At 49.1% G+C, this 20,181-nt stretch overlaps 1 protein-coding gene across 1 annotated transcript in view; it reads left to right on the top strand.

Annotated features, from left to right (window-relative positions):
• Window positions 1-3,480: 3,480 nt before the first annotated feature.
• CHN2 (chimerin 2) overlaps window positions 3,481-20,181 on the top strand; it is a 56,378-nt gene continuing 39,677 nt past the window's right edge. The window contains exon 1 of the mRNA XM_087821236.1: window positions 3,481-3,761. Within this exon, the coding sequence (XP_087677362.1) occupies window positions 3,624-3,761 (138 nt within the window). The 5' untranslated portion in view covers window positions 3,481-3,623. The remainder of the gene's footprint in view (window positions 3,762-20,181) is intronic.

Consider the following 20,181-nt stretch of genomic DNA (forward strand, 5'->3'; position numbering starts at 1 on the left):
TCCGAAACCTTCCCCTCCGCCCCCTTACCCATCAGAGCTTCCTCTTCGTGATTAATGACCCTCCGATTAGCCCCAGCCCCCACCTACCTCCTAATTGCCATGGCTGCATTTCTGACCCTTCCTCCCGGGCCTTGGGAATTCAGCCGGCACCGCTGGCACACCTTTGGGACACTGGCCCCCGCTCCCCTCCATCCCCACGTCCCCAACGTCCCTGATGTCTAGCCTCGTTAGTTGTATGTAATGTGCCTTTTTTTTCTTCGATGTGCTGATCTGGGTCTTCCTCACAGAAAGCACAATTTATAAAACAAGTGAAAATGAAAACCTGCCTATACCTCTCAAATGGAACACTGTTGAACATGAATTCCAAGGGGAACTCCATCTGTTGTGCAGTTTTTACTTTTTGCATAAAAGTTTTGTTGAATAACTGTGGATATATCCCAGCCTTCCAACCTCTGTGGCACCAGCTTTTGTCTTTTCTTACTCTGTGGGAAACTACCTAATGCCTAATGTCCCCCCTACCCCCGTCTCTCTCTTTCCCCTCCGCCCCCCCGCCAGTGGCCCGGTATCAGGTCTCTTTGCCCAGGCTGTCTCTCCAGCCCTCTCTGGCCCCAGCTCTTGCCACATAGGAGGCTTCCCGTTGAGGTTTGCAGGATCCAGTGGCCACACTCACAACCAAAGCCCCAAACCTCTCTGCTCAGCTCCAGGATCCCCAAGAACTGATCCACCAGTTACAATCCCCACATGCTCTGCGGGGGCCACTGAGCCCTGCTCTGCACAGATCCCTCCATATCTCCTGCTAGAACTGGTGACATTGGCCTCCTTTGGGGCAGGAGGGTGACTCTTATGTCACAGCACACAGAAAAGCACTGCTCCAAGGTCTCCATGCATTGACCTCTAACTTCATCTTTGCATTCCTGAGGGGGAAAACCCAAACTTTCTTTCTAGCCAGCTTCCCTCTGTCCCATCCCCCTTCCAGGAAGGAACATTTCCCAAACATATTCTTAAGCGATTGCTCTCAAAATTTAAGGAAATAGAAAAATGTTAATTATAGCTGCCCATTCTTTCCAGAGAATGAGCCTCTGAAATTAACAACACCCACACCTGAAGTAAGCAGGTTGATGACCAATAGTGTGCATTTGCAATCCGGATAATACATAGTTCTCTGTGCTAGAGCCGAGACCTAAAGTGATAATTGCTCCTGTGTTACCCCCATGGTTAAAAAGGGAGCCGTAACCTGGCGTTTTGTTTCCATCTTCATTTTCAGCTTGCGAGCAAAAACAATAGCAGAAAGCCAGGTGGACTGCGAGTTCCTCATTTTATTTGGCTTCTTGAATGCTTATTATGTGTCTGGGTGCACGTGAGAGGCAGCCCCAAGGGCATCTTTAAGATACACAGTTGTCACTCCCTTTATCGTCCAAGTCAGGGGCAGAGATCCGGGTGGCCCGGTTGTCTGTTTTAGCCATCTCTTTGTGGCCCATGCTTTGTATGTGGCCTGTTCAGAATGTGGTCTCCTCTGTCCTCAGGTTCCACGGGATCATCTCCCGGGAGCAGGCTGACGAGCTTCTCGGGGGCGTGGAGGGCGCCTACATCCTCAGAGAAAGCCAGCGGCAGCCAGGATGCTACACGTTAGCTCTGCGGTGAGCTCGACCTTGCCCGTTGTTGCACTTGCCTTACAAGTGACTTCACGTATACTTTTCCCATTTTTAAATTGCTGTAAAATATGCATAGCATAAAATTTACCGTGTTAATTATTTTTACATGTACAATTAGTGGTATTAAGTATATTTTCAATGTTGTGCAACTATCTCCACTCTCCATTTCAGGGCTTTTCCATCACCCTGAACAGAAACTCTGAACCTATTAACAATAATTCTGCATTACCTCCCTACTTATTTTTATTTTCACTTGGTTTACAAAGCACCAGCAATGTGTTAGAGGCTTATGCACTCCCCCGGCCACAGGTGGTAGCAGTAGGGTGGACACTGAGGCCCTGTACATACAGTAATTGGAGAATTATCTGGAAGGTTGGTGCTCCTATAGCCATTCCTGTCTGAAACACTGAGCCCACTGAGGGAGAAAGGCCTCAGCCTCAGCAGCTCCCCAGGTGTCCTTGTCAATAGCCTTCACCTCCCGCTGTGAGAGAGAGAGAGAGAGAGAGAGAGAGAGAGAGAGAGAGAGAGAGAGAGAGAGTGTGTGTGTGTGTGTGTGTGTGTGTGTGTGTGTGTGTGTGTGTGTGTATGCGTGTGTCAACGGATATGCGGTCTGTCTATCCATGGCTTTCTCTCACAGAGCACATTGACCCAGAGACCTCCCAATGGCCATGCATGATGCTCCATGCCAGAGAGCCATCAGCCGAGTTCTCTCGAACCTTTTACCACAAAATCACGAGCATTGAAAACCGCAGCACTCGAAAGGCATTTACTGCACTCTCCTAAACTTGATCGAGTATTTTATGTCATTCAATCCTCACAGCAGTCCTCTAAGGTTTGGGGAAGGTACCCAATTTTAGAATCAGATTGTCTTTCAAAAAATTCATTTTGTGAACTCTTTGGAGTTGGGAAGATTTTCCCAGTAGGGGGAATGGTATCGATGGAAACAGGTCTCCGGCCACCCACAAAACTCTGTTCAATGCACCATCTCGATACTGTGTCTATGGAGAAATACATTCCAGATTGCAACTGGGGGTGGCTAGTTGCATGTCTCACAGGATGTCACTAGGAGGAGGTACTTTGAAAGCTGTCCAGTGCCCTAGGTATGCCCAGGATTTTCCTATCTTCCCTGCACCCCAGCAGCAGGAGTCCCAGGGGGGAACCAGGCAGGAGCTATGAGATATAGGACCGAGGCCAAGAGGGGACAGCCTGTCTGAAAGGGGGAGTGTGCCATAAGCTAGCTCACTGGGATGCTGGCAGTGATGCCTCATTTTCTTCCAGCTGCACTAACTGGGGCGGAGGCATAGGTGCTCTCCTGCTGGAGGTCAAAGCTGTGATAAGGGGACCGCAGGGCCAGTGGAGGCAGCTTCCCTTGCAGAGGTCATTGCCTGGTACAGGGGAGGAAGCGTGGAGCATGGCTAGTTCCATTAAGAAAGTTTATAAAATGCATTTGTAAATCAGTTGCTACCTTCTGACTTTTACAAATGAGAATGGTAAGGACCCAATGGCCTTAGCGATTTCTAGGATTAAATGATGCCAGGTGACAGGCTGGGTACCGTTAAATCCCACCTCTGCCTCTTTCGGGGAGTGTAGCCTCCAGCAGGTACCCCATCTCTTCAAGCCTCAGTTTCCTCCGGTATAAAACAGGGATATGGCTGTGCCTGTGTCAGAGGGTCTCTGTGATAACTACATGGGGGAGAAGCCATGTCAGGTGCTTAGCCCAGTGCCTGGCGTACAGGACATGCTCGGAAAATGTTGGCTGCTTTCGTTAGTCACCAGTCTTATCATTCCTAACGCTGGTTTGATGCCTCATCCTCTCGTGGCAGGTTTGGGAACCAGACCTTAAACTACAGGCTCTTCTACGATGGGAAACACTTTGTGGGCGAGAAGAGGTTCGAATCGATTCACGACCTGGTCACAGACGGCTTGATAACACTGTACATAGAAACGAAGGCCTCTGAGTACATTTCCAAAATGACCACCAACCCCATCTATGAACACATCGGATACGCCACTCTCCTCAGAGAAAAGGTATCCAGACGGCTAAGCAGGTCTAAAAACGAGCCACGGAAAGCGAGCGTCACGGGTGAAGGGCACCCCAAGGTTGAAAAGGTAAGATCCGCAGGTAACCGAGACAGTTTTTAACCTGTGCTGGAAAACCGGGTGATTAATTATATATGCGATGTGCCAAAATGTTGGCGGAAACCCACCCGCACCCTAAGAACTCTAGACTTTTTGTGCTAAAAGGGCCTTCGAAATCTTCCAATGCAACCCCCTCATTTTACAGATGAGGAAACTGAGGCCCAGAAATGTTCTGTGACTGGCCCAAGCTCATAGAGTCAGATCCAGCACTCCCACAAATAATTTTCTGTGGGTTTATTTGGAATTTGAAAGGAAAAACAAAACCTCCATCAGTGTTGTCTGACGACCATAGTCACTTGTTTTTATTGCATTCGAGGCATTACTGGCCCCATCTAGATTGCACCCAGCTGGCCAAACGCATGTGACCTGTGGTGGCTTCTCTTAGGACCGGTGTCCATGCGTGTTCCCCTGGTCAGCCGGCTCTTGAGGGTGATCTTACCTGGGTGACGGACTTACTGACACTGGTGGGAGCCTTGTGGGTGAGGATGGCTGTCTCCGGGAGGCCTAGAAGACAGGCCGCCTCTGCCCCAAAGAAAGAGTCTGGAAAACTCCCACGTGGGAGCGGTCAAGCTGGGCCGGTGGTGGCGGGACGTGGCGAGGAAGATCGGATTTTCCTCCCCGCTGAGCTGCTGTGTGTTTGGAGGACACCGGCCCAGTTCGCTGGCAGACTTGTTGGATGTGCCCCTTTAGGAACCATCTGCTTTGTCTGGTCCTAGATGTCTTCCACTGACAGAAAGGGACAGCCGGCCGCGCCAGGGGCCCCACTGGGTCTGTGCTGAGTGCAGCTCCCAAGGGGAGCTGGGACTGGGGCAGGTATCAGTGAGCGGGCAGAGCCCCAGCACCGCTCCCTCTGGGGGTCGCCGATCCTTAATTAAACCGGGAGGGCACCCCCCATTGTCCAGTGTTAGGGGAAAGCGAGGGAACCCCAGGTGGACGGATTGGGCTTTGGCTTTGGCAGTGGGAAGGCAACAGGAAGCACTGCCGTGGGGAGGGGCGGAGGGGGCTGCAAGGGCCCATTGGCAGACAGGGCCATGATTTTAATTGATTTGCTAATTGAGTTTGAGAGCCTTGGAGAACCTTCCCCAGAATCCCATCAGTTGAGCAGCTGGCCCCCGAATCATTTGCCATTTTCTTTTTAAAACTCCAGTGTCTCCAACAGGCCTGCTTATTCTACAAACAATTGATTTGGGAAATGGTGGGGTTTCGGGCGGCTTCCCTTTCAGCGAAAGAGAGAGAGGGCCCGAGTCCCAGCTCTGGGTGTGCTCCAGTCCAGGCGCGGGCCGGCTCTCAGGCTGCCTGCAGAGCCTGCTCCAAAGTAATTCAGGATAGAAAATCTGCACGCTGACCTCCCCGCCGTGACAAATCGAAAGATGAATTGTAAAATAAATCTCTGAAGCAATGCTGATGTTTCCGAGTCAGGGAGCAGTGCCACCCAGAAAGCAATCTGTTACAGCGGCAGGCCTCGCTACAGCGCTCCCAGGAGAAGGGATGAGCCCGGAGCGTATATTGGGGCTGAGAGTTCAGAGCCTGGGGATTGGGATTGTTATTTCTGGATCCTTGCCCCCCCCCCCCCCCCCCCCCCCGAGAGTGAGGTTTGGTCAATAGACACCTGTATCTTTAGACGATAATTGTATAAAAATTTGTGTGACAAAATCCATCCTTTACTGTAGATCGTCTTGTGTTGATTTATTAAATTTAAATTTGGGAGAAAATTAATAATTAGGTTGCTAGTTGCTTGAATGAGCCACCAGAAAAGGTAAAGAGATGCTGAAGGAAGAAATCCAAACACAGTGAAGGGTTTGACAGACAGGTGTCGATGGTGCAGATTTTCTTGGACACTAATGATGTGATGTGTGGCTTTCCTGGGGGACACACTGAACACTGTTCTGGTCACTCACTGGGGTCGCTCATTCTATTAGTGGGTTTGTTGAGTAAGTTGGTACAGGTGCATCCATTTCTCTCTGACCTGTATTGACAAGTGGAATTATTAAAAGTCTCAGTCTTGCCAGAAATTCTATTTCCCTGAAGGGCAGGTCAGTGGACCGTTACCATGGAGGCCGTGACTAGAAAAGAGGCGGCAGAATCTTGAATGGGTTGACTGAGAAGAGCCCGGGGCCCCCGTTGGCTTTGGTCATGGAGTGTCTTGAAGGTTTTAATGAGTGACATGTAGGTTTTCTAATATTTCTCAAATTCGGACAGCCCAGCATTTCATTTTCCGGAGTTCTTAAACTTGGTTGGCCCATTTATTTTACTGATCCTTTCCAAATCCTTTCCTCCAAAGAGGCAGGTTACCTGTAAATCCAAGAATATTAACAGTGTTAATTAGCAAAAAGTTACAACCTGCCCCATTGGGTGTGAGTGGTTTCCAGACTTATCTCCTATCATGGTGGTTAGCAGTGACCTTGATTTTAATAACCATAGATGAGGTGGAGAGATGGGGAGCGTGCAAAGACTAAGTGGTGGTAGTTAGCCGATAGCGATCTATTTTCTCTTGATTCTTTATGTGATCGATTTTAAAAACTATGATAGATAAGGGCCACCATTTGGTGCGTTTAATTAGAACGATCATTGCCCAGTTGCCCAGTGTGATTTCTTCTATGAAATTTGTTTCAAAATTTATCCCATAGATGGATTATCTACTGACATCCAAAAATGGCACCATAAGCTGTATAAGAATCACAGGCGTGAACCCTGGTTCAGACGATCCTGGGGTGGGAGGGGGCAGGGGGCACTCACGCTGTGCCAGAAACACACACTGCAGCCCGGCGCCGCCCTGCCAGCCTGTCCTCTGCTGCTGGCCTCCCCGCTGGCCTGTGGTCCACGGACCTCGCCGTGCCCTTGCCTCCCTCCCTCTGCCCGCCTCTGAGACTCCCCCCTCCTGTGGCCTGCCGGCTGCATTCACCCTTTGGAGTCCAGCACAACCTTTAATAAAACCTGCTGGCTCTCACCCTCCCTCCCTCACCCCCCCTCACCCACTCTGAAGGAATCGCTGCCAGCTCACATCTACCCCAGCATTTTACACACGATCTCCCTGATAATTGAACATGCTGCCTCCTCGTGGTGGATTAGATCAGTGGTTCTCAAACTGTGGCCCTCGGACCAGCAGCAGCAGCATGACCCAGGAGATTGCTGAGACAGGCACCTTCTCCGGCCCCACCCACACTCCTGGGTCAGGGACTCTGGGGTGGCACCTGCCAGTCTGGGTGTGAACAGGCCTCCAGGTGGCTCTGGTGCATGCCCGAGGTGGAGAACCTGTGGCTCGGATACCTCTCTCGTCCCCTGGAAGTAGAGCAGTCGGAGGCCCGGGTCACTCCTCAGTTTACTTCCCAACTCTAAGCCCAGCCCCTGAGGAGCTCAGTAACCCTGTCAGATGGACAGCAGATAGGTGACTTTGAAGATGGAGCAGATTGGGTCACAGTCACCCTAAGAACACTGCATCACAAATGCACCACAATGGGGTGTTGGTATCTCCCATCACCTTCTGCCTGCGTGGGGACACCGTCCCCAGGCTGAAATCCAGCTGTCTGTGGTGTCATGAGAAGCGAGACCCAGGGGAAGAGGAAGGTCTGGGAAACTGCCTTGTGCAGCCCCTTCATTTTACACAACAGGAAACTGAGGCACCCAGCTCGTTTGTCAGGAGTATTTCAAAGGCATCTAGAGGTCATGGAGGCTTGGAGAGAAAAATGCTTTAAAGTAACCTGCAGCTTGGACGTTCTCTGAAAGTGTAAATCTTTGAGGAACACATGTTTTATCTCCAGGACTCTTGTGTGAATGATTGAAGAGCGAAACATGAATTCAGATGGCAGTTAGTCTAGAAGGTGGCCCAGCAGTCGGGGCCCAGCAGGACATGGGAGACACACTCACTGGAATTTTGAAGAGCATTTCATCAACAAGGGATTTTTCCCCAGGCAGTGGTGGAAGCAGATACCTCCCCAGTGCTGAAGGCTCTGGGGGAAGACATTGGGGTTTCCAGAGTCTGATAAGAGCTGGAATTGGGGCTCCCATAAAAGGGGAGCTCCCACAGGAGGGAGCTCTCACAGGAGAGGGGCCCCTCGGTCTTGAAAGGTCCCAGCCATGCAGTCACTGACCTGCTACGCCACCCAAGAGGCAGGGGCCAGGGGAGAAATATCCTAATGCCTCCCTCCTCCCACCCTTGACCTCCTGCCTGCACCTCCCATCCCACAAACCCCACTGGAAGCCAGAGGACAAAGGAGCCCGGATGCAGTCCCCAGGAGTCCGGTGCCCCACCCCTGGTGAAAGCTGGACCCTGGACAGAGAATGAACGGGGGAGGGGGCGCATGGCAGAGAAGAGCGGGGCAGAGAGCCACGAGTTCCAATCCTGCCCCAAGCAATTCCGCTGCGCTGTTAGCGCTTTTCCAACATCCAGGTCACTGAGTCAGAGCCGTGGTTGGCATTAATGCGAGATGGTGGAGAGGCAGCTCTTTTCCTGGTGGCCCCCCAAGTGTGCCCTGGCGGAAGGGGGCTTGGTCCTGGGGCGGAGAGGCCCTGTGACTTCATTAAGGACAGCCGATTGGGACGCGGGGTTGCCCGCTGCCCTCCACCAAGCAGAGGTGCGCGTTCATTTGCCCAAGGGCCTGAGCTGTTCGTGCAGAGAGCACGGCGGGGCTGAAAAAGATTCTTGCGTAGCAAGGGGTCTGGGAAACCTGCAGGTTTGCTCCTCAGGAAACTGGAAATAATGTGTGAGTGACCTGGCAGCCTTTTCCCGGGAGTCGAGGTTGAATGAAGGCGAGCGGACCTTAGCTGGCCGGTGACAGGTGCGGTGTGACCCCACCGTCCGTCTCCCTGCTCACACACAGGCCGTAACGCGGTTGGGATGTGATGGCGTAAGAATGGCTTTGAACTTAGATTACATTTGCTCGAGGAACCAGGTTTCCCCACGTTATCTTAAATCGGAGTCCCCTGCTGGTGTGCGATTCACCCCGCAGCGTGAGAGTTGATTTGGTTAGGTCAGGGCTTCTCCGACGGGCTGCAGGCTAGACTCCCCCGGGAGCTTTTAAAAAAAGACCCCCGTTTGCCCCTCCTGACTTTTTGAATCAAAGCCCCCACTGGTGACATTCAGGGGGCTCTGTCATTAAGGCTCCCCAGGTGACCCTAAAGTTGTCAACCCCAGGTTAGAGGGAAGGTCGGACGGGGGAGTAAGGTTAGTGGGAGCTTGGGAGAGCGTTTTCGTCTAAGGACCCCTGGTCCACCCCCTCTGCTGCGACAGCGAGCTCAGGGGTGCAGGTTACCTGACGTTGGGTCAGAGGTTTAGCTTTGCTCCTTTAGCCCCGCTGCTTTTCCCAGACTTTGGCTAAAATGTAAATGGGGGGGGGGGTTAACTGGAGTAGGATAAAGAGACTTTAATGAAGGAGCAGGGAAACACCAGTGTCTCTTCCTTAAGGGCCAGCTGGTGGTTTTAATGACACCGTTTATAGGGCCGTGGTTCTCACCTTGGCTGCCCACTGGAATGCACTGGGGAGTTTTCAAAACTGCAGATGCCTGGGCTACGCCCCCCCCACACACACACACACACACACACACCCCGCCTGCCGCCGAAAATCAGACTTAACGCTTTAGCATAAAGCCTGGGCATCTGGATTTTTAGGTGCTCCAGGGGATTCTGATACGCACCTGATGCTGAGAAACCCCTGCTTAGAAGGAAATTTAAAATGAATGCTCTTTCCTCAGAAAGCATCTCTTTGAACCAATCCTCCACTATCAGTGATCTCAAGGTTAGAGCTTTCCAGGAACAAAAAAGAAAGTTATCTTAATACATTCAGTGCGTGTCTGCAAAAGATAGGCCAGACCCTCCTTGCTCGTTTCCCTCCAAAATCTCTCTAGAAATCGGCTTAGAGAAGCAGCCCTTGCGGAGTCTTTTCTGTGCAAGCAGTGCCATCTCGTGGCAGACGGGCGCTGCTCGCTGGCGGCCTCTCGGAGGACCGCAGATGTGGGAGTAATGGGCAGGAACCAATTTCCCGCCATGAGTCCGTGGCATCGTCCCCGCTTCCTCGGGTTTTATAGCACAGATCGGGCGAGCGATGGCTAGGGGGTGTCTTTGCTGTAGTTGGAGTTTACTGTTTGCATAAGCATGGTGGGCAGCTGTGCCAGCCTGGCTGCTCGGATGTACATCTGGTCCCAGTGATCTGATCCGCTGCAATCCTGGTCCAGAGAGGCTAACCCTTGGCCTCAGGGCCATTTATACTCTAAGATCACTGAGGCCCCAAATAACTTTTATTTATGTGGGTGACAGCTGGTGCTATTCACTGTATTAGAAAGTAAAATTGAGGGGGAAAATAAATATTATTTATTATTTTGAATGTAACGGTAATAGGTCCATTAGGTGTGTTTGTGGAAATAACATATTTTGTGAAAAATGAGTCCATTTTCCAAACTGGAAAAAAACAACATTGAGAATAGTGGCATTGTTGTACATTTTTATAAATCTCTTTAGTGTCTGGCTTAATAGACAACAGCTGGAGTCGCACATCTGCTTCTGTATAGAGTCTGTGCTATTACACTGTTTTGTCTGAAGTATAGGAAGATGCTCTGTCCTCACACAGGTATGTCACTGGAAAAAGGAAATGTCTTTTTATGGCCTTTTTAGGTAAATGGGATTATTTTTTTTACCTCAAAACAAAACTGAACAAATGGCCATTTCTTAAAGGCGCATTGCAGTGTCAGTCAGAGGAAGAGGCAATTAATAAAAATAGTTTCAACATCGTGGCCTCTCTGAAAGGATCTTGGGGTCCCCCAAATACTGGGCGACCACACATTGAGAGCTGGTTCCCTAGGTGAACAGTTGATGGGCGGAAAGCATACTTGTTAGAGAAGTTTGTGTTTGTATGTCAAGAGTGGGAGGAAGTGTCACACTGCTTTTTATCACTTTGACTGTGGGAGGTAAACGATCCCGTCTCCGAGGGCTGCTGTCCACCTGCAGAGACTGCACTTTGCACCATGCGACCTCAGAGCGCTTCCCGGGGACCCTCGCAGGGGGTGGCCAGCAGAGCTGAGCCTGGGGCCTGTGTCATTGGAAAGCAGCTTTCCAGGTAATTCTGATGTATATTCACAATAGGGAGCCCCTGGCCTGGCCTTCCCTCTTCCCTGTACAGACGAGAAACTGAGGCCCAAAGCTCAAGGTGACATGGTGACCGTGAGCACTGTGGGACGGGGCACGATTTTAGGGAATCCCATTCTTTTCTTTCCTTGGCTTAGCACAGGGTGTCACCCCTTTCTAACTTCTCTAGTCTCTTTCCACCATCTGTGCGTCCATCTAATCAGGACTCCTTGCCTCCTCACAGTGAGGAGCTGTTCTTCTTGCCCCTAGAACCTATGTACCCCTCTTCTGGAAGTGACATCAGAGCCGCCACCCCTCCCTCTCTCAGTGTATGTGCTTCTGGTGGAGTCAAGCCTGTCCCCTGACCCCAGAGGTGGATTTGCCATTCAAGGCTAACCCAGTGGGTCACATGCCCCTGGGCACTATGGTTGGTTCCAGGATGGGCATGTGGTCCAGTCAGAGCCTTCTGGATCCCACAGAGGGGGGAGAAAGTGCAGCCTGGAAGTGAAGAGAAACCGAGTCCTGAGGACTTTGAGCCTCTAAGGAAGCTGCCCCCGGGGCCCTCTCCCCTCTGCCGGATGTTCCAGTGATGTTAGTCAACTAATTCCTGTTGGCTTTTGACATGGGCAGTGGGAATGTTATGTTCAGCTTAGACACCTGCCGTCTTTGTCATCAGCACCATCTACCTCCTCCCACCCCGTCGGCGGCCCTCCTCCCTCCTATCCTGCGCCCGCTGCTCACCTCGCCTGTCACCGTGACTGAGAAGGCGCAGGTATTCCAATTAGGGCGTTTCAATTTTAATTGACTAACCCACACTACCATTCTTTAACGTGGTAATATTAAATTAGCAGAGGGGACACCTAGAGTTTACTAAAACGTGGAGGAATATAGCCCCTGGATTCCCAGGTGGACGCGGGAAGCCCCCAAACCACTTCTGGTACATCTCTCCCTCTCCTGCCCCAGGCTCTGAAGAAGGGTGTTCGTAGACTCTTAACGATTATACTCAATTAAGATGAAGGCAATATGTACGAGTCCTGTGAATCCTGATAAATCAGATGTTTATCTACTTGTGATATTGCCCCCAAACCCTTTCTAACAAACTGGATAGAAATGTCACCCCATCTGCAGTGTTGGGTCCGGCCAAAGATCCAACAAGAGACCTCCCAGGTTATCAGTAAAATAAATAAGTGGACAACCGGCAGACCAAGACGAAAGAAAGGTGAAAACCCTACCTGTTTTCATGAATGAAAAGCTTCGTCTCTCAGAATTTGTGGGTTTTCCCTGAGATGGGCTGTGGGAAAGGGAAAGGGTTTGTTTTCTGAATCACTTCCTTTGACGTTCATGGCAATGAGACTGCCAAGGCTGCACGGTGGGGTATTTATTTTTGGTGCCCCTGGGGCAGGTTGCAGATCTGGGGTTACTCGTCTCTCAACAATGAAATGTCTGGCTGGGTTTTATGGCGATCGTTTGTAAATGTCCCTGTCGGTGGTGTCGCTCCTTACACAGAAGAACTTTGAGGTTTCCAAAAAGTTAATATTTCACTTTGTACCTCGCCCCACTCACCAAGCTAAGGAAGTCCAACCAGCTGAAGAGTGAATTAAGGTTTAACAAATGCGACATTTACTGTTCTAGCTACTTGCAGCTGATAGAAAGCCCTTACCCACCACTTTCTATCTCAAAACACAGCCTTGTTTGAATGACTAGGATTCCCAGTCCTGAGTGATAACAGAAAATTCAAAGTCAAGATAGAGTTATGTCTCTCTCTCCAGCCCAAAATGCAAATAGGTCAGCAAGAATTTGGCTAAGATCCTTGTGTACAGAAACGTGCATGGGCAAATCCATTCTGCTCCTTAACTGGGGAGCCTACCTGAGGAGAGGGGAGGGCTACCTGTGTGGATGTGGGTCCGGGAGTGTGGCTATTGTATGTGCTGGAAGGAAACAACATTATTCATAATTCTTATGGAAATATGATAGACTTATCTGTACTTGTCAATCAACCAGACCCCAATACTTTACTAACATTTTTAAACTTGAGAAGACTATATATAAAGACTATTTTGGATTAGCTATGCATCGTGGGTAATACTCATTTATCTCTTGTTGTTGTTTTGTTCATAGTGAGGGTATTTTCAGCAGCGATCCCTGGCCTTCTGGAGTATAATTATGTTTTTCTCTTGAGCTATAATTTGGCTCCTGCAACCAGAAGAAAAGGGCTTGTGTGGAATCGGAGCCGACGCCGGGAGGCCGTGGCTCTGACACCCTCCGCTGGCTGGCGGCTCCGTAGCTCCCAGGGTATAAAAAGACTATTCCAGAAAACGCTTCCCAGAAAGACTCGCCACTCTCGCCCATCAGGGAGCCGGCTCCTTCTGGCAGGCTTGTTTGATTTAGTGCTGGTTCTTCGATGCAGTGTTTAAGTCAGCAAATACTTCTTATTACAATTGCCTGTTAACGTTCGTTATCACAACTCGACTGCAAACTCCTAGAACACAGAAGGCAGTCCTCGCATCTGCACAGGGCCTGGACGTGGCGTCCGAAACCAGAAATGCTGGATTTGATAGAGTGCTGGGAGCACTGTTTTTTTCAAGTATGTTTCTGATTTATAAATCACCAGTCCAGGTCCTGGCAGTTGCCATTGAAACCCAGCCATGGAGGTTTTCTGCTCCAAAAGAGACTTGATCATTTTGTGAAGTTAAGTTTTTTTCTGGTAACTTAAGCTTAGCAGTGCCAACCCCACCCCCACGCAGAGTTGATAATTGCTTATTACTTTTGACTCCCCAAAACTTAACTACTAATAATAGCCTGCTATTGACCAGAAGCCTTACCAATAATATAAGTAGCCTATTAACACATATTTTGTATGTTGTACTCTACTCTTACAATGAAGTAAGCTAGAGGAAAGAAAATGTTATTAAGAATATTGTAAGAAAGAGAAAATACGTTTACAATATTTACTGAGAAAAAATCCAGGGATAAGTGGGCCGGGCTGTTGAAGTTTGCATTCTTCAGGGTCAGCTGTACCTGAGCTCAGAACCTGGCATTTACATGTAACCCAAATGAACATGGGCTGTGGCTGACAGTGTGCTGGTTAGGGACCAGTGAGCCCCCGGGCTGCAGGGGAAGCTACAGCTTTCCTCCCAAAGGCAGGATCACGGATGGTCATGGCATGGGGGACAGGTTGGGCCAAGGCCAAGGAAAGAGAAAAGACCTACAGGTGGGTGGCAACTTAGTGTTTACTCTGCTCTAAAGAAAACCACTCTTGGGGGATGTTTATATCACTTCCTTTTCTCTACCTCCAAAGAAAACAATCGAGGGCCAAGCTCAATTTGTGGTCAGTATTTCATTCTGAGTTTCACCAACTGGCTTCCGGGATCTTCCCCAGCAGACGTTTAAGGAATCCAGGGGGTGTGTTTTACTTGGACTTGACAGCTATCTTTAAGGCAAATAGGAAGGTTCCTTTTGGTCTGTTTGCATTGCATGCAACTGTGCAATGCGCACCTTTGTTTGCATGCAGCACGAATCACCAGTCTTCTCTCTCGGCATCGAGTAACCCGAGAGGAAACACCTCAGGAAGGTGGGGAGGGCGAGCAGGTTGCTAAGGACGTTTGATGGGTGGAATAATGGCTCCAGAGTCATCAGGTCCCTCCCTTGAATCTGTAAATGTTACCTTATTTGGAAAAAGGGTCTTTTGTAGATGTGGTTAAATTAAGGGTCTGGAGGTGAGGAGATCACCCTGAGTTATCCAGATATGTCTTTATAAGAGAGGCAGAAGGACATTTCACGGACAGGCAGAGAGAAGTCAGTGTGAAGATGGGGCCCAGAGAGGTTTGAAGAAGCTTCAGTGAGGCGGCCACAAGCCAAGGACTGTCAGCAGCCCCCAGAAGCTGAAAAAGACAAGGAACGGAGTCTTCCCTAGAGGCTCCAGAGGGAGCACAGCCCTTGATTTCAGCCCAGAGAAATTGGTTTCAGATGTCTGACCTCCAGAACTGTGAGGGGATGTGTTTGCATTGTTTTAAGCCACCAAGTCTGGAGTCATTTGTTACAGCAGCCACAGAAAACTGATACAGATGTGTTCATCGCATGAATAGTGTGTGCATTGCTTCATTGCTTTGTGTAGCACAATAAATGAGAGAAAGAGACAGAGAGAGGGAGAGACAGAGAGAGGGAGAAAGGGCGAGAGGCAGCAGGCCCCCTACTGTTTCATTACCCACACAAGTAGGGCAGATGATCAACAGCACAAGTCACTGAGCTGGGTGGGGGGAGCGAACCGGACTAATACCCTGATGAAGGCGGTGTGCAGACAGGTGTCTGTCTGAAAACCGTTTGTTTCCAGTCCTTGGCGAGATGAGGACAGGTACAGATGCCTCTAGAAGTACATCTTAGTGTTTTTGGGGTTTTTTTTAAATAAGTCCATGGACTTAAAAACTAATATGGTTGATAAAAACTACTATAAATTCAATAATGTTTTTCAATGAATTTGTATTTTTATTAATCACAACATATTTACCTTTTAAAACGTTCCTATACATGAAGGAGCCATAAGTAACTGGGGGAGGGGGCTGTATTTGTTCCAAATACAGGCATACCTCATTCTATTGCATTTTGCTTTGTTGCATTTGCAGAGATTGTGTGTTTTACAAAAGGAAGGTAAGACTAGGTCAGGTGGCACATGGAAACCTACCCAGCTGACTTTCTCTTAGATTTTTCCGCAAGGGTTTTTATTCATTCAGCCCTTGTTGAGGGAGGAGTCCGTTTCCTCCCCCTCTGCAAGCTGGCCGCTGTTGGCTGGTGCACGCTCTACTGTGTAAGTGGAATTTGATATAAAGCCGAACTGTCAATACCATGAGATGTTTTATGGGAAGTGTGAAAGAGTAGATGCCACCGGTGGCCACAGTCATTGTGTCTCCAGAGAACAAGAGCAGTGTGGCGTGAAGTCAGGAAACCTTGATCTATCCTGAGTCCACTGTGTGACCCGGGGCAATGCTTTGTGCCCACTCAGCCTCAGTCTTCTCACCTATCAACCAGGGACAATAAAGCTATCTCCATCTCACAGTATCATTGTGAGGGGGCGATGAATGGAGCATTGACGCAGTTCAGCACCCTTTGCAAATTGTAAAATGCTAGCCGGTTGTTGACACTATTGTTCAATTTCTGGAGGGAAATTTTTTGCAAAATGGGTACGTTCCCAGTTGCCACCTGCCGTCCAAGGTTGGCAGTTAATTCCACGACATCACATGATTCAAGTGAGGCCTTGGAGTAGGCTTTAGTGGGGGAAAGAAGAAACTGCCAAAGCCAGGGTCAGCCAGATAAGAGATAAGAGAAGAGGGTATACAGGTACATGACTGTGCATGTTTGTCAAAACTCACAACTGTATGCTTCACATGAGTGAATTTTACAGCATGTAAATTATGTCAACAGTTTTGACTTTACAAAACACTTCAGTGCATTTTCAAACATCCAGCTTTATTAAAATCACGATCCAAACAGCCACTTAGAATGTTATTTTATTTCCCAAAAGTAATTCTGTTGCTCCTTTTAGAAACATTGTATCCTGTGATATGCTGCTAAATGTTTAACAACCAGAAATGTTTCCTTCTGGGAAAGGGGAGGGGATTCTGATATTTGCCTATACCCATGGTGTAAATACTTCTACCATGGCTGATTTCAAGCTACCAATGTGATGTCATTGAGTCAAAGTAGGAAGAGATGCATTCATTTTGAACCAATCCCATTATACCACTAAAGATATTAAAGTATGGTATATTTGACATTATAATAAGCAGCCAGATAATGGCTGTCCTTCATGATGTTCCAGGGATGTCTTGTACAAATTCCCAGTTTGCTAGTAATGCAGAATTAGTAATAATAATAATAATAATAATAATAATGGCAGTCAGATCCTGCTGTTCCCATCACAGTTGACCATGCTCAGAAAAGTAAAAGACATACCCACAACCACCCAGCTCGCTGGTGGCAAAACTGGAACCAAAGCCCAGGTTTCCTGACGTCTACCTAATGTCCAGGAGTGGTTTTCCCAGTGCCGCAGGAACTGTGGGAGCACAGTGCTTGAGTGTGTACCACTGTTCCGAGCCCACGTTCAGATTTCCATCTTACAAGTATTATTTTTAAAGGTCAAGCATTCAGCTGAGCCGCACCTGTGGTGAACAGGTAGCAGCTCAGAGGGTGCGGACAGGTGTCAGGTGACACTTGATAGCTGTTGGATCCGAACAATGCACTTTGCCCTGGACAACAGAGGATCACAGATACCTTGTCTGAGGGCTGGGGTGAACGCCAGCCCACATGGCAGCCAGTTTTCATGGCCACTTTCAATGGGGGCCTTTCGCTGCCCACCCCTGGCTCACCCCACATCAAGAATAGTGACCACAGCCATGTGTTCAGAACAAGACCACTGAGCATTTCCCATCTCTGCCAAACTTTGAGGCGGCCGAGAAAAGTCTTTGAGAAAATGAGTTTATTCTGCAGGTGTCGAGGTAGAGTCGAAACCAATAATAATCATAACACAATAATGACTAGTTGAGGGTGAAGCCAGACTTATCCCCAAATATGTTTCAAACTTGTGTGACTCTCTCTGGTCATACATTTTAAATGTCTTTTTCTTCTCCCTCAATCCAACAAAGGGTTGCCCTTCAAGGCCCATCTCAATGTCACTTCTCCGTGGAAGACTCTGACCTTGATCTTGGACCACCTCCCTCTGGCGTCCTAGTTCTTCTGCGCCGCTCCTGGTACGCTCTGCGCCGACCTTTTCTGCAGTTCCTTCCCAGCGTTCTGTAATTATTTGTTCAGATGCTCTGTTCTCAGCTAGATCAGGTATTTTCTCCTTGAAATCTAGGCCCATCTTACTCATCTTTAGTTTATCTCCCCCCCACAGTGCCTGGCCTTGCCCACAGTGGACGCCAAAGGAGAAGGCAGGGGCGCAAGGAATACAGAGAGAGGAAGGACCATTCTGGACTGAGAGCAATGCCTGAGGAGAGCGAACTTTCCCCAGCCTGTGCATGCCCTCAGTTATCAGATGACTCCGTACTCTCTGGGGCAACACGTCTCAACCTCGCCGCATAAACATCACCAAGGCGTATTTACCTAAAATGCAGGTTCCTGCCTCCCCTTCCCCACCCCATTGTGATGGAAGGGTCTGAGAGGGGAGCAGAAATCTGTTCTTGAAAGCACTCCGTGTGGTGCTCTGATCAGGGGCATACAGTACACTTTTGCAAAGCACTGGTCCGATGGCCTCAGCAGTGCAGACAAGGTAGAGGGTCAGACTCAAGTCAGAAGTACCGACTGGGCTGTAGAGGGCGCTCCACAGCCAGCACTTTCTCCAGAACCACCCGGAGCTGAAGATCCTAGGTGTCCCCACATCCTGACCTTCATCCCTCCACACGCAGGCCACATCACACAGAAGAGACACTGGTAACCCCTTGTTCCAGAGTATCTGACAGACTCAGGGCACTGCGAGGGCACATCTGAACATTTTCAGTTCTAGCTCATTATTTCATTATTCCAGGCTGTGGGACAGCCACACAGGGTACTAGTGATGGTCTGGCTCAGGAACCCCAGACGTGGCCCTGAGCTCAAAGACCTCCAGCAAAGCCGTGACTTTGGCCAGTGCCGCTCTCGGAGCACTTCCCCGGCTGACCTTGGGCCTCCTACAGACCAGCCGGGCTGCCCTGGCCTCGGCAATAATAGCACGGGGTCGCTCAGGTCACACCCGCCCTTCCCGCTGCCCCACACACGGGCCAGCAGCCGCCTCTCTCCCGGAGGCTGCATAATAGCAACTTGTCACCTCCTTGGAAAGAGCCGCTCCCGGCGTTCCCAGCACCCACGGGCTCTTCTCTAGGCCCTCCACCCCCTGCAGACCCCATCCGAATGGGTCTCAGAGCTGAAAACTGGAAACACTGACAAGCACTCGGTGTCCTTGTCACCCTCATTCACATAACAAAGTCTGTCTGTTTCCCAGAAGATCACATTTTCTGCTCCTACTCATGAACCCACAATCGCCAGACCCACATGGGGTATAATTGATTTTCATTTCCACTCAGAGGTAGCTCCGGGTTACAAGCAGGAATCTCTCGCCTTGGAGAACACGCTCCTTTTATTTAGCATTTAAATGACTATCAGGAGGGAAACTGGAGAATTAATTATGAGGAGAAACCGAGTGTTGAAAGTGCAGGTTTGAAGTGCTCGGCGTCCTGACAGGTGGGGCCCGGTTCCAGCTCAGCACGTGGGGAGTCGACCCCGGGGCCCAGGGGCCCTGCCGTTGCTCGATCCACACGACCTTCTGCTCGGGCTGGTTTATCCCAACTCGATGCTGGCCTGTGACTCAGTGGCCTTTGTTTATGAATAAGCACATATTTTTAAACTCATACACATGACTCTGCCTAAAGTTTCCAAGCAGATAGGAGTCATGGTACAATTTCAACTCCCCACTCTTTTTTTAAAAAAAAAACATTTTAGTGTGTTATGTTCATAGATCCCTGTTAACCTTTCTGAGTCTAGGCCCCTGTTATTACATGTTGCAAAAGGCAGTGATATGTTGTTTTTTTTCATTCTTGCTCAATTTCAAACTTTCCCAATGAGATGCAGATGCAGAGGAGTTGTTTTCACAGGCTATGATTAGGGGTGTTTGTTGCATAATTGAAGCATAAGTCTCTGAGTATTTTTAGATGGGGAAGATTCTAGAAGGAGTAGGCTCTGTTGGTTCTATTTGAATCCCTAAACTATGAGGCAAGTTGCACAACTCAATAATTAGTTTACTAAGGAAATGTTGCCGTAGCTGATGGTACAACACCCCCACCCACCCCCCCCCGTCACAAATGGACACAGGATGCTGATAAGAGTTGTCCCATCTCTGCACTCCCATGGCCTCAATATTCTGTAATTGTCTGGTTACTTGCCCCGTCCCCAACCTCAACTTTTACCTTCTCAAGGACATCTGTGGTCCTAGTGCCTGGAGTGGATGTTTGTGAACATTTAAAGGTGGGAAGGGGTCCTGGTAAGACCTCATTTTGGAAGGAAACCGAGGCCCTACTACGTCGAATTATAGTAAATCCTCATTTGACTTCATCAATAGCTTCTTGGAAACTGAAACTTTAAGGGAAATGACATATAACAAAACCAATTTTACCATAGACAAATAAGAGTTACGTTCCTACAGCCTATTTCTGGTCATTAAAACATCACCAAACCTCTACATAAAAACTCAAGACACTTCTAATATGAAATATGGAAAGACATGGGAGCTACACACGCATTTAAGAAAGATGAATAAAAGTGAGTAAAAGAATGATTTTCTAGCCTGATGATGCCAGTTCAAGGTGGTGGGTG

This window comes from Miniopterus natalensis, chromosome 10, assembly GCF_054644295.1.
Source record: "Miniopterus natalensis isolate mMinNat1 chromosome 10, mMinNat1.hap1, whole genome shotgun sequence".
Classification (NCBI taxonomy): domain Eukaryota; kingdom Metazoa; phylum Chordata; class Mammalia; order Chiroptera; family Miniopteridae; genus Miniopterus; species Miniopterus natalensis.